General features: G+C 37.6%; 2 protein-coding genes across 2 annotated transcripts; one reads left to right on the forward strand and one right to left on the reverse strand.

Annotated features, from left to right (window-relative positions):
- Positions 1–246: 246 nt before the first annotated feature.
- On the reverse strand, positions 247–6,829 carry LOC149020702 (uncharacterized). Its single transcript, XM_089148917.1, has 5 exons — positions 6,395–6,829; positions 6,182–6,267; positions 5,765–6,070; positions 5,564–5,647; positions 247–858 (listed from the first exon to the last, which is right to left on the reverse strand). Exons 1-5 carry the CDS (start codon positions 6,794–6,796, stop codon positions 474–476), a joined length of 1,263 nt encoding a protein of 420 aa, XP_089005043.1. The 5' UTR covers positions 6,797–6,829; the 3' UTR covers positions 247–473.
- A 3,996-nt stretch (positions 6,830–10,825) lies between these two features.
- Positions 10,826–13,087, forward strand: LOC149020703 (U-box domain-containing protein 36-like). The gene is made up of 4 exons (XM_089148918.1): positions 10,826–11,363; positions 11,575–11,693; positions 11,779–11,897; positions 12,114–13,087. The coding sequence occupies exons 1-4, from the start codon at positions 11,102–11,104 to the stop codon at positions 12,337–12,339; spliced, it is 726 nt and encodes a 241-aa protein (XP_089005044.1). The 5' UTR covers positions 10,826–11,101; the 3' UTR covers positions 12,340–13,087.
- Positions 13,088–13,875: the final 788 nt, after the last annotated feature.

A 13,875-nucleotide genomic window follows, 5' to 3' on the forward strand; every position in this document is an offset into this window, starting at 1 on the left:
GACTTTTCTATTACTTTAAATAAAAAAAACTGATAATAGATACCAAATAATTTAAAATAACAAAAAATTCTCATAATAGAGAATGTAATTGATACCAAAAAGGGCCTAAGAAGACAATAGAATGAAACTTCTGACTTACAAAAATAAATTACGAAGAGAATGAAAATTGGCACGGATACCCGTACATGTATGTATTATGCAGCAGGAGCAAATCATCTTACTTGACACAAAATATCTGCTAGATACTTGATAAACGGTAATATACTTGAAAAGAGAAAAGAAAAAACGTACAACCACGCATGTGGAAGATTAATATTTTTGAACTGATCAAAAAAAAAATATTATCTTCTCTATATCCTCCTCAGTGTGAGGTCTACATACCCATCTCCCCCATAAAAGAATACCAGGAAATTATTACAGCATCTCACGGTCTCACCAGCCTTGCACACATGCACAAACTAACAAATCGAATGTCAACCTGACCTTCGGTAGAGACTATAAGCCACGGCGATAGATGCCACAGCTCCGACAACAGCTGCTGCTGCAAGGACATCACCTTGCTCCCACGATTCTGCCCAAGCGGTTAAACTGCCAAACTTCTTGGGCACCTCTGTACCCTGTCTTTGTTTCTTCCCAGTAGGTTCACTTTTAACTTCTACCTTTTCATCCCTACAACAACTAAACCCATTAGCACCCTGACAACAACCTGCTCCATCCTTGGCAATCCATTCACTGCTACTTTCTTTGGGTTCATTCTCCTCCTTTTCCAAGTTTTTTCCATCGTAAGCCAGTACACCATTTTCCTGAGCCTTCTGCTCCTCTTTATTTTCCTCTTCATTGGATGAACCCATTTGACCCCTGTAAAATTAAATTGGAACTGTTTGTTTGTCTCACATTAAAGAAACCAATTGCTATTATCCAATACATTATCAAGTTGAACAAAATCTTGAACCAATAACATAGCATTTGAACAAACTGAAAAGAAAGGTTCCACACCCACCCACCCACCCACCCACAACTGAAAGAAAGAGCTGTTGTTTTTTGTAAGCACTTGGCTAGACAACAAGAACATGGTCCAAACAAAGGGGACAAAAATTTGTTAGCAATGGATCCAAGCATCAGAAACATATTTGACACCACTGAATCATTACAAACCACAATAAACTCCAAGAATCAATAGTAAGGAAGAAGCCCATGACAACAACTCGACAAAAACAGAAGTTATATATAAGAAAGACCAAAAGAAAAAACAACCACAATTAGGTAGATTGAGAGGACCTAGTAACTCATTTGTTTGGACGAGCAAGAATTTATCATGAGACCCCCCATTAACCACCAAACATCTGGTTAGTTGTCAGCTCTTGCTAAAAAATATTAATAAAATCCCCGGTTGCTAAGCACCACAGCAGCCAGGATTTCCAATTTCATGTCTGTTTAAAAAGCACATTTTTATTCTCCACCAGCAATCTCTGGCTCTCTGCAAACCTAATTGAAGAAAATATATAAACGGACACCACAGAGGTTAGTCTCTAGCAAACTAGTATAACTTCACCTACAATGCTTCAGTCTCAGGGACATCTTTAAGGAATTTCAGCAACCTCAGAAATATTAAAGCAAACAGCTTCGCTAACATCACGTTTTAGACCAAGAAAAATCTCCAATAACAAAGGATAAAGCAAACGGATAAATCACAAAGGAGAAATCTTGTCATAAGCAAGGTTTCTGAAAAAGGAATCATGATGGTATGTATTTGCCGGATAAATCACAAAGGAGAAATCTTGTCATAAGCAAGGTTTCTGAAAAAGGAATCGTGATGGAATGTATTTGCCCAGTAAGTATAACACCTATTTATTCGTCGACCCCCAACCCCCCCCCCCAAAAAAGGAGAGAGAGAGAGGGAGAGAGAGAGAGAGAGAGTCAACAGAAACTACACAGGAACTATTAGTTCTCAAAATAGAAACTACTTTGTTGAAGGAACAATTTTCTCAGCAATTACAAAGAAACTAACAAAGGACGAACCACGTGCCGAAGGCTACTGCACATGCAGAGTCCTGCCAGGGGGAATTTCCAGCTTTACCCCATCAATTAATGCTGGGAGGCTGTTTCAATGCCTTGACCTCAGGCTACGAATGTAGTCCACCGACCACTCTGCCCAGGCCAATCCCTATACTATCATGATTACAAACAATCTATCAGAATTCAGGTCTCGACCATGCTTGAGTCCGAGATAACCTAAGATCTATATAAGAGTCCCATTTGAATCTAAGGACAAAACAGAAACCCTTGGATCCAACAGCTCATTCACTGAATTACGTTACCCTAGATTTGTAATGATGTAATCAAATCAAGTTCAGGTATAATGTGTACTTGGATTTTAATTTTACTGACATGTCGGCAATATCTGAGCGCACCAAGATAAGCACCACATGTCCAGAGTGAAATCCAATGGCTGCCCTGAAATCTTTTAAGCCATTGGATCCCACTCGAGACACATGGCACATATATCATGCACAGATATTGTCCCCATGGCAAAGAATTGAATTCCGACCCAATCCACGAGCCCTATTTAGATTTGTCACCCCCCCCCCCCCCCAAAAAAAAAAAAAACTAATAGATAAAAAGATAAAAATTTAAAGTCAAGTCAGTCCTTGCTGCACAAGGCAGGTTTTAAACACAGCTCCGGAACTGATTTTTCTAGCTCCCTAGACTTACCAGCTTAGCAGAATGATATTTTCCAGGAACCAATTTTCATCATCTCCATCACAAGTATTTAGAGATAGAAACTTCCCAGATATTAACACCAAAAAAAAAAAAAAAAAAAAAAAAAGAAAGAAAAGAAAAGAAAACAAAAAGAAAGAAAGACGAAGAAGAAAAAAAAAAGAAAAGAGAAAATAATGTATAAGCAATCCTGTAAAATTATAGAACATTGAATAGTATATAACCTCTGCTTGCAAACAAGGTTCAATCAAAATATGTCAGTAAGGATCGTAAAATCATTGCCCAGCTTCAATTATCAAAGGAACATCCAGACAGATACTTTGAAGCTTGGGTAATACATTGCATGCTACTAAACAATTTCATTATGTACGGTAAGAGTAAATAGAGAGAATATAAAAAGATGAGATTATAAAGAAGAAGAAGTTGGCTTAATTCAGGAAGCCTAGTCTAATCCTTTTAAAGAGAAGTTAGGAATTCAATCATATATATATATATATATATATATTGTGTATGACTTGAATTCTTGTACCTGGTTTTCGGGATGACTTGCTCCAACATAGTTAGGTGGGCAACCTGAATGATCTGTTCTCATATTGGAATGCTATTATATGTACCTCATGTTCTCTTGTAAAGTCATTGCGAATTTGGAGGAGTTTTAATTTGTGATTTTAGGTGAGAGTTTGCAATGCTATTTTGGGTGTTTTGCGAGATCGCCATTGTAATCTTCTTGCATACCAATTCAAAGTTCTTCTTCACCTATGGATGTAACACATCACGTTCATGTGTGAACCGCATTAAATCTCTATATTGCTTTGATGTGTTTTTGTTTCTGTTTCATTATTACTTGCAATGCTATTTTGGGTGTTTTGCGAGATCTCCATTGTAATCTTCTTGCATACCAATTCAAAGTTCTTCTTCACCTATGGATGTAACACATCACGTTCATGTGTGAACCGCATTAAATCTCTATATTGCTTTGATGTGTTTTTGTTTCTATTTCATTATTACTTGGAATTCATTTTTACTATATCTGCTTTATTTAAAAAGGCAACATACGAGATCAATGCTAGTTAGAACTCAATCCATATGTTCCACATGCATCCATAGTTACTATAACCAGTCATCACCCTTATCCCCTAGTAACTTCGTTCAAATAATAAAACTCCTGAAGATTTATTAATTACTTACAGCATAACTGTATTGCAAAATCCCCACCACTCATGTAAAATTCCTCACCCCTCGGTTGTCAAGGACAATGAAACCAAGGGATGTAAAGGCTAGCCCAAATCACCTTTCTTAGCAAGGGCAAACACTAATGAATGAAGTAAAAAGAGGATCACTATCTCTAGCAAATGGCAAGCTCACTATGTCAGTACCTTATTGCAGGCAATGACATTACCATCTTTATTGGAACTTACTTTATAGCTTTGCACAAACCTTTACAGATTCTATGGCAATAGCGGAAGATGTACAGAGACATTGAAACTTTGTACCTACTAATTTACGATATCACAAGTCATGTAGATAAATTTGAACCCAGCAAAATTCTATAGTGAAAGAGGCTCGGATTCCTCCAAATTAAGCTAAGTAGCTTGTAAATCCTCTCAGCTGCTAAACATTTGTGTCTTCTTCAGATAGCCAAACTGTGCATGTATCAGATCAATTATGAATCAAAGGGTGAAAATGCTGGAGGAAGATGTTTGTGCAATTCAAGGAGGACAGTAACAGATTCTCTCAAAACTCTAAAGCAACAAGTTCTCTTGAAATTCACTGGGTTTATTCAACTAAATTAGTCCTCTAACACCCCAACATTGAGTTAGCTTCAGTGTAAATTTGAGAGCATTGACCCATAACCCAAAGCCATATATGACCAACAAGTTATGTCTTCAATGGACAGAAGCTCAGAAATGAATGTTCAAAACACGTATGGATGTGCCCATTTTTCAGTACAATGTTTAAGAACCAACCACCTGTGTGGAGGAGAAATCTACTAACCAAATCAGCTGTGGGCAACTTCCCAAAACAAGAAGGCTATGAGAAATCTGCAATGTCGCATTAACAATTCCACAGCAAGTATGATAATTGGGGGAAATCTATCAATTATGAAGAAGCTTAACTCATCACTCAATTAACTAAACAATTGATTACTGGGGGAACACATGAGCCTTTTCTTTGATCTTTTTAATAGGGATTCAAGGTCGGCTTCATCCTTGTGCTTATGCCATTTAAAGATTATAAACGATTTCGATAACTACCATCTACCCACATCTCCCCTTAGTTGAAAGAGTCCCCAGCTCCCAGCATACCCCACTAATTCCAGTTACAATACTAATAATTACTTATCCAGCTAACTTGTATAACTGTAACATATGCATTCCTCACTACTGCTGCAAAGTACAGAAGTCCCTTGCAATCTAAACACATCAGAGAGATAATATGCTACACAACTTCGTATGAGGCCCATGCAAGGATAAAAAAGCCATGCACATAATAAAATTTTGTTCAACAAGCACAGTAATTACAGGTAACACGCAACAGTGAAAACCATAATATGTGACTGTCCCTATCCAATTATATCTACAAATGGTCAACATCTCATTCTGCAGGGTATGATACACTTTATCAGATGATACTTGGGAGTATTACATCGCTTGCATTTCCCTTAAGTTTTATGTCCTCAATTGCATTAATAGCTTGTCCTTAATTGCATTAATAGCTTCATCAACTCCAGTTAAGCTGGAAAAACAGCATTTATTTGTTTTCCATTGAATATCGAGATAAATCTGAGGTTTAAGTTCTGGGATAAAAGAAAACTCAAAAGTGGAATAGACACGATCACATTTACCTCCATAGCCGTTCTATGATCTCCCCCTTGCCAATATGTTGTTCCAGCAAAGTGGGAACATCATCCGGGGTAACATAACCATACCTGTAAAACATCAAGGAATAAAATTGATCACTCGTCTAACAGGTGATCTCAGAGTAACTCATCAAGGAATAACTTTATCCTAAAAAATCGCGTCCATAATTAATGCGCAGATCTTACCAATGACCAGAAACTTTCCCCTCCGAATTCGAATTGAAAATGATCAAGTTTCCGGCGTATTTGTGCCCCCCAATGTGAGAGCACGGACTGACGAATACCTGGTCCTTCAGTCCCCGTGATTCAATCTCCTCTTTAAGTTTATCGACAAGAGCCGGCCCACAAACACCGCATCTCCGGTCTCGACTACCATGACAGCAAACGAATATGTGAGCGCCGGTTAAGGCTTCGGGAGCCCCAGAAACCCACGCCGAGCCCTTTACGAGCACATCCTCAACGAAATGGTCGACGTCGAAGTGTGTCAAACCCCTTCATCAATAAAAAACCCTCAAAATAGGACAATTTCAGTAAAAAAACCTATATACTTTCCACTACTTACCTATTCAAAAACTAAAGGCTGCTAAATTCCCCACTACTTACCTATATCGGACCATGTCTGGAAAGATCAATATATCTCCATTGCAAGACTCTGTTCCATCACGCCCCTCACTTATCGTCAAACGAATCTGCCCATCCAAAACACCAGACACAGTCACATATCCTAGCTCGGAATATTGAAGGAAAAAAAAAAAAAATACTCTCGGGAATAAGCAATTAACTAAGAAGGACAGTGATTCAAGATATAGAAGCAACCTTTCCTTGAATTTCGTCCTTGCGAGATTTAAGACCGGCAGCAAGAAGTCTGGGAAGTCGATCGAATTCAGCATCTTCAACTCGAGCAGGCCAGCTCTCGGCATTCTTGTAGCAGAGAAACACATGACGATCGTAGGGATCAACAGTTCCAGCGAGAGAGCTCTTGTACATTTCAGGTCGCTGGAATCCATACTTGAGTTCGTCTGCGTCTACGGCTGCAACGCCACCGTCGACTTGAGACTTTGAAGAATCAAGCACAGAACCATCAGAATTGACGGAGAAGGACGATTGATCTTCTCCGGTTCCAGCCATAGTGGAAACTAGGGTTAGCAGCGTCGTTCGAGAACGAAATTCTAGAGCGTAGAGAAATGCAGTTGCGTGAGGGAAAAGATAAAATCTCATCCGACGACAGCGCTGTGTTGAGAAAATATTTAAGAAGCCACAAGAAAGGAAGGTGCAATTACAGATAATTGAATCGGCACAGAAAATATGACATTATCTTGAAATCCCATTCGTGAACATTGAAACGTCACTTGGGCCCGCTCACTTTTTCTTAAAATCATCCAGGCCGTCCAATTTAATTAAAATGAGTAGAATTCCCTTTGTTGTCTCATTGTAATATTGTATGGTTTAATTTTAATTTTGAGGGGTGATGTGAAGGGAAATTATTGACATTTCAGATGAACTAGGGTAAGTAATATCTGCTACGTCAGCCATTAGGCCATTAGACGGTTTAAACCTCATGGATTGGGTAAATAACCATTCATTTGTTGACACGTTGCTGTAAATTTCTTACACGTATTGTTATTTGTTACGTGAAGAGACCGCTTTATAAAAAATATATATAAAAAGAAAAAACCGTGAACAGAGTCAACAGACAGATGATTTGATAATCAGTTATTTAGGCTTTTTTTATTGGCTAAAGCGTACTGACGGATGTGTGATTTAATTAGTTGAATTATTCTAAATATTTATTTTTAGATTTGTTAAATTAAATCTAAATCGTTCAATACAATGTTTTTTTTTTTATTTTCTTTCATTATTTATGAATTAGTTAAGTTTAATCTAATATCATCAGTTGTCCATTGGGAGGTAACATTTCTTTTTTCTTCCTCTATTTTTTCTTTAATATAGTTATTCTACATGTTCAACACTTTCCTTCTTCTTCTGTTTTTTTTCTTCCTAATATAGTTATTCTATAGGTTCAGCACAACTGATTTTTTGGAGAGACTTAGAAAAAAAAAAAGATTTATTTTTGTGGGAGATTCATTGAATATAAATATGTGGGAATATTTTGTTTGTATCCTTTGAAATGGAAAAGAAACAAGAAAATAGTCATGAAATCGCAAAGAAATTTTCTTTTTCATTTATTTAAGACGAAAACAAAAGAATTACTGCAATCAAATGAGTTCAAACTTGATGAACACATATGAAAGAGTTTTCAAAGCCGATGGTGAAGAAACAGAGGAAGAAGAAATTTAACCGTTACTCTAATCAAGCAGTGTTTTCTTTTTTTCTTTTTGAAAAATTAACTGATAATAGAAGGTTATCTTAATTAACCTAATGGGAGAAAAAAATATAAATTTTATTAGACGATTTAGATTTAGTCAAGAGATCTGAGGTATAAATTTAGAGCCGTTCAGTTAACATATTCACACGTCGGTTTAGCTACCGCCTCCCTTACTTATATTAAAATGTTAAAATAATTTTTATTTTTTTGGTAAGAAAATAAAGTTTTGGTAAATAAATGATTAGTTTAATGGTAAAATGTCAAAAAGAATGAAAAATTATTCATTTCATTAATTTTGTAAACCTAAGATTAAGTTTTGACTATTTTTGTTCATCCATGTATCGAGTGGTTTTTTTTTGTAAAATAAAATTTAACCATTCTTATAATTTTTCCAGACTAGTTTTGTTCTCGAGTAGTTTCTTTTGTAAAAAGGAAATCTAACAAATCCTGTAATTTTTCTTTCTTTATTTATTATTATTTTTTCCGCCTCTCACAAACATATAAATTTTCAGAAGACATGTGAAATGTCCTTGCCCCTAATACAAGTATATGTAAACATCCCAATGCCAGTCTGAGAATCACAAGGCCAAGTGTTGCGTCTAGAACTTCTTCGAGAGTCGGATATTGAGACGACCACCTTAAGAGCTCTCCAACCAAGTTGGAATAACTGAGATGCCTGCACATACAAAGAAAGCAAGAACGGTCCGGCCTAGTTTTGGCCGGGGAACCGCCTCCGACGCTCAAATCAGCCTAGGTAACAATAAAGGTTCTTGAGAGAGTTCTCAAGAACGTAATGAGTAAGTACTCAGATGAAAGTTCTCGTTACCTTTCTCCATGTTGGAGGTAGGTTTATATAGAAGTTACCTGGAGGCGGCGATTCCTTAGATTCCGGATAGATAGTTGAGGAGTGAGTGGAGTAGTGGAATAACGGCTCCTTCTTTGTCGCACCTGATATCGCCGTTATGATGACTCACCTCCCCAATTCTCGGAATAGATATGCTGAGTGTTTATGCGTAACTAACTCTTTTTGACTTAGTCAAGAGAGTCTTCTGAGAAATGCTAGAGTTGGATATTTTTCCCAAGTGTGGCACTTCTCCGACGAATAAATGAACCTGCCCAAGAGGGAGGTGTCTCTCTCAAATGAGGCCCTCGGGACCTTCTTCAGGGATGAGGTGAGCCATCCCACATGGGAGGTGTCTCTCCCGAATGAGGCCCTCGGGACCTTATTCAAGGAAGAAATCAGATAACCAAGAGAGGTGTATTTGTCCCGAGTGAGGCACTCGGGACCCTTTATGAGGGAAGAGAATCATCAACCCGAGGGGGGTGCCTCTCTCCCGAGGGGGTGCCTCTCTCCTGAGGGGGGTGCCTCTCTCCCGAGTGGGGGTGTCTCTCTCCCGAGGGGGGAGGATCGAGACCATATTTCCCACAACACCAAGTAATAATTTTGTTACTTTAATTTCTTATTTCTAGATAAGAAGCTTATGGTTTATCATTAGTTTAGTTTAGTTGGCAATGACTAACGCTTCCCAACAGGATAATTAGGTTTGATCCTCCATAATAAAGTATGTAATAATCACCACCCCTTATTAGTAAGTTAATATAAAACACATTTTTTAAACAATAAAAAATTGATGTTTTAACCATAATGCGAGGAAATCATAGAGCAAAAGACAATTCAATCATGCTACTCATACAAAGTTTTTCCAGTTTTCCTCATTTCCCTAATTTTCTTTTTGCTCCTTGTCTAAGGGAAACCCAGTAAACATCATTTCCTCTTTTTGGAATATATTCTCTTTATTGACATAATTATAGCCAGTGATAGTGTATGCTTCTCCCATGCAAATTTCATTCAATCATGATTTTGCATGTCATATATTTAGGTCAATTGAATGGGCTGAGGAATTCTTTGATGGGTCATGGATAGTCTAAAAGACCTTTTCCCCTAACAGTCAAAGCACAAATAACATGAATCATGTCATTCATCTTTCTTGTAAAAAGGCAAAATAAAAAGAAAAGCAGAACAAAACACTTGGCTCTTAAGCAGAGACCAAACAGAAAAGATAATTGGATATCGGTTCCTTGTTCTTGACATGGGATTTTTTTGGATTTCCACCCCCCATAGCTTTTTTCTTACGAAGATCACAAAATTCTTGTAATACTATATTAAAAAAATGACTCTCTGATCCTGATATGAATAAACCACAAGTGAAACAGACTATTCTTCAGTGGTGGTTGTGAACTTGTGATTACCTACCACCCTTCAGAATTAGGATGGATATCTGCTATAAAATGGTGTTAAATATGCTAGTTTGGCATGTCACACACCTTTAAAATTCATTCGCTTGCCGACCAAAACCCAAATCATATAAAAAAAAATTATATACTACACTAAAACCCAAAATCCTACGAATGAATTATATATTATCTCCAATTCACTTCTTATCTTATTGTTTTAGTTAAAATCCATAAAGTTCTAGACGCATCGCTCCACTTCATTCATGTTATTCTCATCGTTAGGCGGTGTAGATACACGAGAAGAAGAACGAGGTGATCTCAGAGAGAAAGAGAGAGGTTAGGTTTAGGCAGATTACAAGAACCCAGATGTGACCCACCAGTATTGCTTTAGTAAATTGAATGCTCTGTTACTCCACTACCTAGGTTACAGCAATGGTGGAAGTGGAAAGCAACAGTCTTGGCTTATGTCTTTGTATGTTTATAAAGCTTGTGATTCCAACAGTAGGAATCCGAACCATGACTTTCCTTCTAGACCAGTTAATGTAAGCTTATGACTTGAGAAGCAATTAGTGGAGGGTAGACCACGACAACGAGTGGTCCAAGCTAGCTTTGGTAGATTTCTGTCTGATAATCATGCACCGGCCTGCAAATCTTGACAAAAACAATTTCTCTTCTCATCTCTTCTCTTTTTTGTGGGTTTACTTTCAGCACCTTTAGATCAAGGACTTGGACCCTGATGACATGACAACCCCATTAAAAAAAGGCATAAAAAAGTAGACCCTTCTCCTCCCTGTCTCTCTGCATATGTATTTTATTGTGTTTAGAAGCATTCAACTGTGATTGTTAATGGCTACACACAAGTTCCAATTCTTCAGTATATCAAATATATATTGCATATCATAGAGAAGAGTTGAAACCAATTATTGTTGGCGTTGATGAATCCACTTGGGTAGAGGTAGGAGATGGAAGAAAAGAATTCAGGGTATGTTGAAGATCAAGTATATCATACTGGAAGCACGATGACAACAGAAATTGTCGAGATAGAAGATTGCAGTAATTGTGGTATCAGCATCAGAGATAGGCCAGAGACTAAAGATATATATGTTGCTGTGGGAAAAGAAGACTCAGAAGTAATCAAATGGGTACTTGATCATGTTGCAGGACCTGAAAGTCGTGTATTGCTTGTTCATGTTTTCCCTCCCATTCATTATATCACCACACCTGGTAAGCTTTTATCTTAGTATTGGTCTCTCTGCTTCAATCTCTTATCTTATAACCTCTAATTAATGCAAATTTTTGCTAGATAGATTGGTGACTTTTGTGTAGATCTGAAGCTTCTCTTTTAATTTCATAACACAGCAACTTCCACCATCTTCCTCTGCAAGACACCTTATGAAGATTGTTATATTGTGGATCTGTGGTGTTTTTTTGTCAGTTGGGAAGCTATCAACGAGCAAACTCAGTCAGGAACAGATGAGGCCTTACATCCACGAAGCCGGTGCTCGCAGGAGAAATGTCTTACAGAAGTATATTAACCTGTGCAGCCAAGTAAAGGTGCCAAGTTGTTCTGATCGTTCACAATTCACTTCATCCATGTAATACTGCTTCTGAAATTTTCTCAGTATTAATTGTTTTACAGGTAGCAGTAGATACAATACTCATTGAGAGCGATTTCACCACCAAGGCAATCTTAGAACTCATTCCTGTTCTTAATATTACCTCACTTGTTATGGGAACAAAACGTTTATCCTCTTCAAGGTAACCATGCCATTATATATATGTATTTACACTGATATATCAGAAAAATATAGCTTAGACATATTCGTGCTCCATGGTTTTCTTCAGCAAGGCTTCCTAAGATAGACAAATCAAACATTTGTCTAATTAGAAGAATCTTGTGTTTATGGCAATTTTCGTTCTTGTTGCTTCATGCATTCAAGAGTGCTGGTGTCCTAACCAAATTCCATATTGCAGGCGGTTGAGGAAGGGACTGGGGAAAGGCGAATTTGTTCGGAAGAATGCTCCAAGCTTCTGCGAGGTTGTCATCGTTGAAGATGGCAAAAGGATTGTAGAGAGGCAGCAGATGAATGGAGTAAAACCTTCTTCGTCCCGAGCATCAACTAGTCAGAAACCAGAAATAGCAAAAAATCCAGAAAGGAACTTCTTTGAATGCGTTTGCTTTTCAAGGAAATCCAATTGAGTTCTATGTTACCTGAGCTTATTTCAGTTTCTGCTTCCAGAGAATTAATTGTGTTTCATGTTACCTTCATTTACTGAAAAACACATCCGAGACGCTCAACCTTGGTGTGAATGGGTTCCAAAAATTCTGAAAGGAAAACAGAGAGACCTAGTGGGATTGAAACAAAGGAAAATATTTAAGAGTTGAAACCAGTTCTTGGTATTATTAGTGATTCTGCTTGGGGTTATCTCTTGAATATTGCTGGTTATTGAATTATGAGTTAACCAACGGAGTCATAGAGCACAACTTGCAGACAAAGAAGACTTGGCAAGCACAGAGAACACGGACTCTGGAAACAGAGAACTCAGAAGATCCGTTGAGACGAGATGAATGTAACTAATCATCTGCTTATTTGATCAATTTAAGCTGGTAGGTCCAACCTATATATTCCCTGTACATGATTATCCAAGCTGCCACCTAAGGTATACGTTTGTCTTAATGTCTGGCATTGACTAGATTCTCAATGGTATCCATCAAGATGAAGAAAGTCTCTACAAGATGTATTTAAATCCATCTATTTTTGAAAGATCGAAATCTGTCAAGTTAGATCCTGATTCCTGACATCTTATAAATCTGGAACGAATAATGCATATTTTTAAGCTTCATATAAGATTCCAGCTAGTCCAAAACAAAACCAGATCATCATCAGCAGAAGCAGGTTGAGATACCAATACCTTATTAGAACTAAGAGATCAAGTAGCTTCGGCTGTAAATTGGATCTAGTGGAATCCCAGGAGGTTGGCTAAGTTGGCAAATGACCAACACCTCATAAGTCATAAGTAAGAGCTCAATAATTCAAATTTCCTTCTCCGGGGCCTCTTAAAAGAATTTTTCTTCAAGAGAAATAAATCTGATCATGTTCAAACAAGCCCTGCTGGAATTTAGAAGTTCTCATTGCATGGATCATGGATATGTTCATGTATGATTTCCCTTTAACACAAGGAGACACTGATAAAACTCTGGACATTGTATGAATTTGTTTGTCCTCAATTTGGATTCTGGAAGGGAGGTCTTTTTCATTATTCTTCTTCTTCCCCCTTGCTGCCACTAACAAACAACTTCTCTATGAAAAACGGAATCTCTGGATTGTGCAAGGTATGGCTGTCTTATCAGATGGGGCAAAGAATTGCCACAGGCGCCTCTGAATGGTCAGGCAAGAACATAGAAAGAGTTCTCAATGTAGATGCAGAGAAATCACAGGATCTAGGAGACAGAAAGAAGAAGAGGAGGTTGGAGAACTCTATCTCTGCACATCCAGTGATACCAACAGGAGAATCTAGAAGATTTTAATGGTTTGTCCCAACTTAAGAGCAATTAAGAAATAAATAGCCATTCAAGACTATTACCATGTATAAGAAACAACAATAGCTACAAGGGTAGCAGACACACCATACGCCACCTTGACATGATCCAACCTCATAAGGTGCAGAACTAAAATATTGGGCTGCAATAACAAGTGAGCCTACAGGAAGTTCATGCACAAAGAAACTCAGTATT

The sequence above is a fragment of the Hakea prostrata genome, chromosome 3 (genome assembly GCF_041222555.1).
Source record: "Hakea prostrata isolate BN-2017 chromosome 3, UWA_Hpros_2, whole genome shotgun sequence".
NCBI classification, from domain to species: Eukaryota; Viridiplantae; Streptophyta; class Magnoliopsida; order Proteales; family Proteaceae; genus Hakea; species Hakea prostrata.

Bases quoted from the DNA above. Each gene is read 5' to 3' on its own strand.
- LOC149020702 (XM_089148917.1), bottom strand. From the start codon at position 6,796: ATGAGATTTTATCTTTTCCCTCACGCAACTGCATTTCTCTACGCTCTA. The intron at 6,268-6,394 runs GTTGCTTCTATA...TTGGATGGGCAG, and splicing joins AGGACGAAATTCAAGGAAAG to ATTCGTTTGACGATAAGTGA. The intron at 5,648-5,764 runs GTAAGATCTGCG...GATGTTTTACAG, and splicing joins GGGAAAGTTTCTGGTCATTG to GTATGGTTATGTTACCCCGG.
- LOC149020703 (XM_089148918.1), top strand. From the start codon at position 11,102: ATGGAAGAAAAGAATTCAGGGTATGTTGAAGATCAAGTATATCATACT. The intron at 11,364-11,574 runs GTAAGCTTTTAT...TTTTTTTGTCAG, and splicing joins TCATTATATCACCACACCTG to TTGGGAAGCTATCAACGAGC. The intron at 11,694-11,778 runs GTGCCAAGTTGT...ATTGTTTTACAG, and splicing joins ACCTGTGCAGCCAAGTAAAG to GTAGCAGTAGATACAATACT.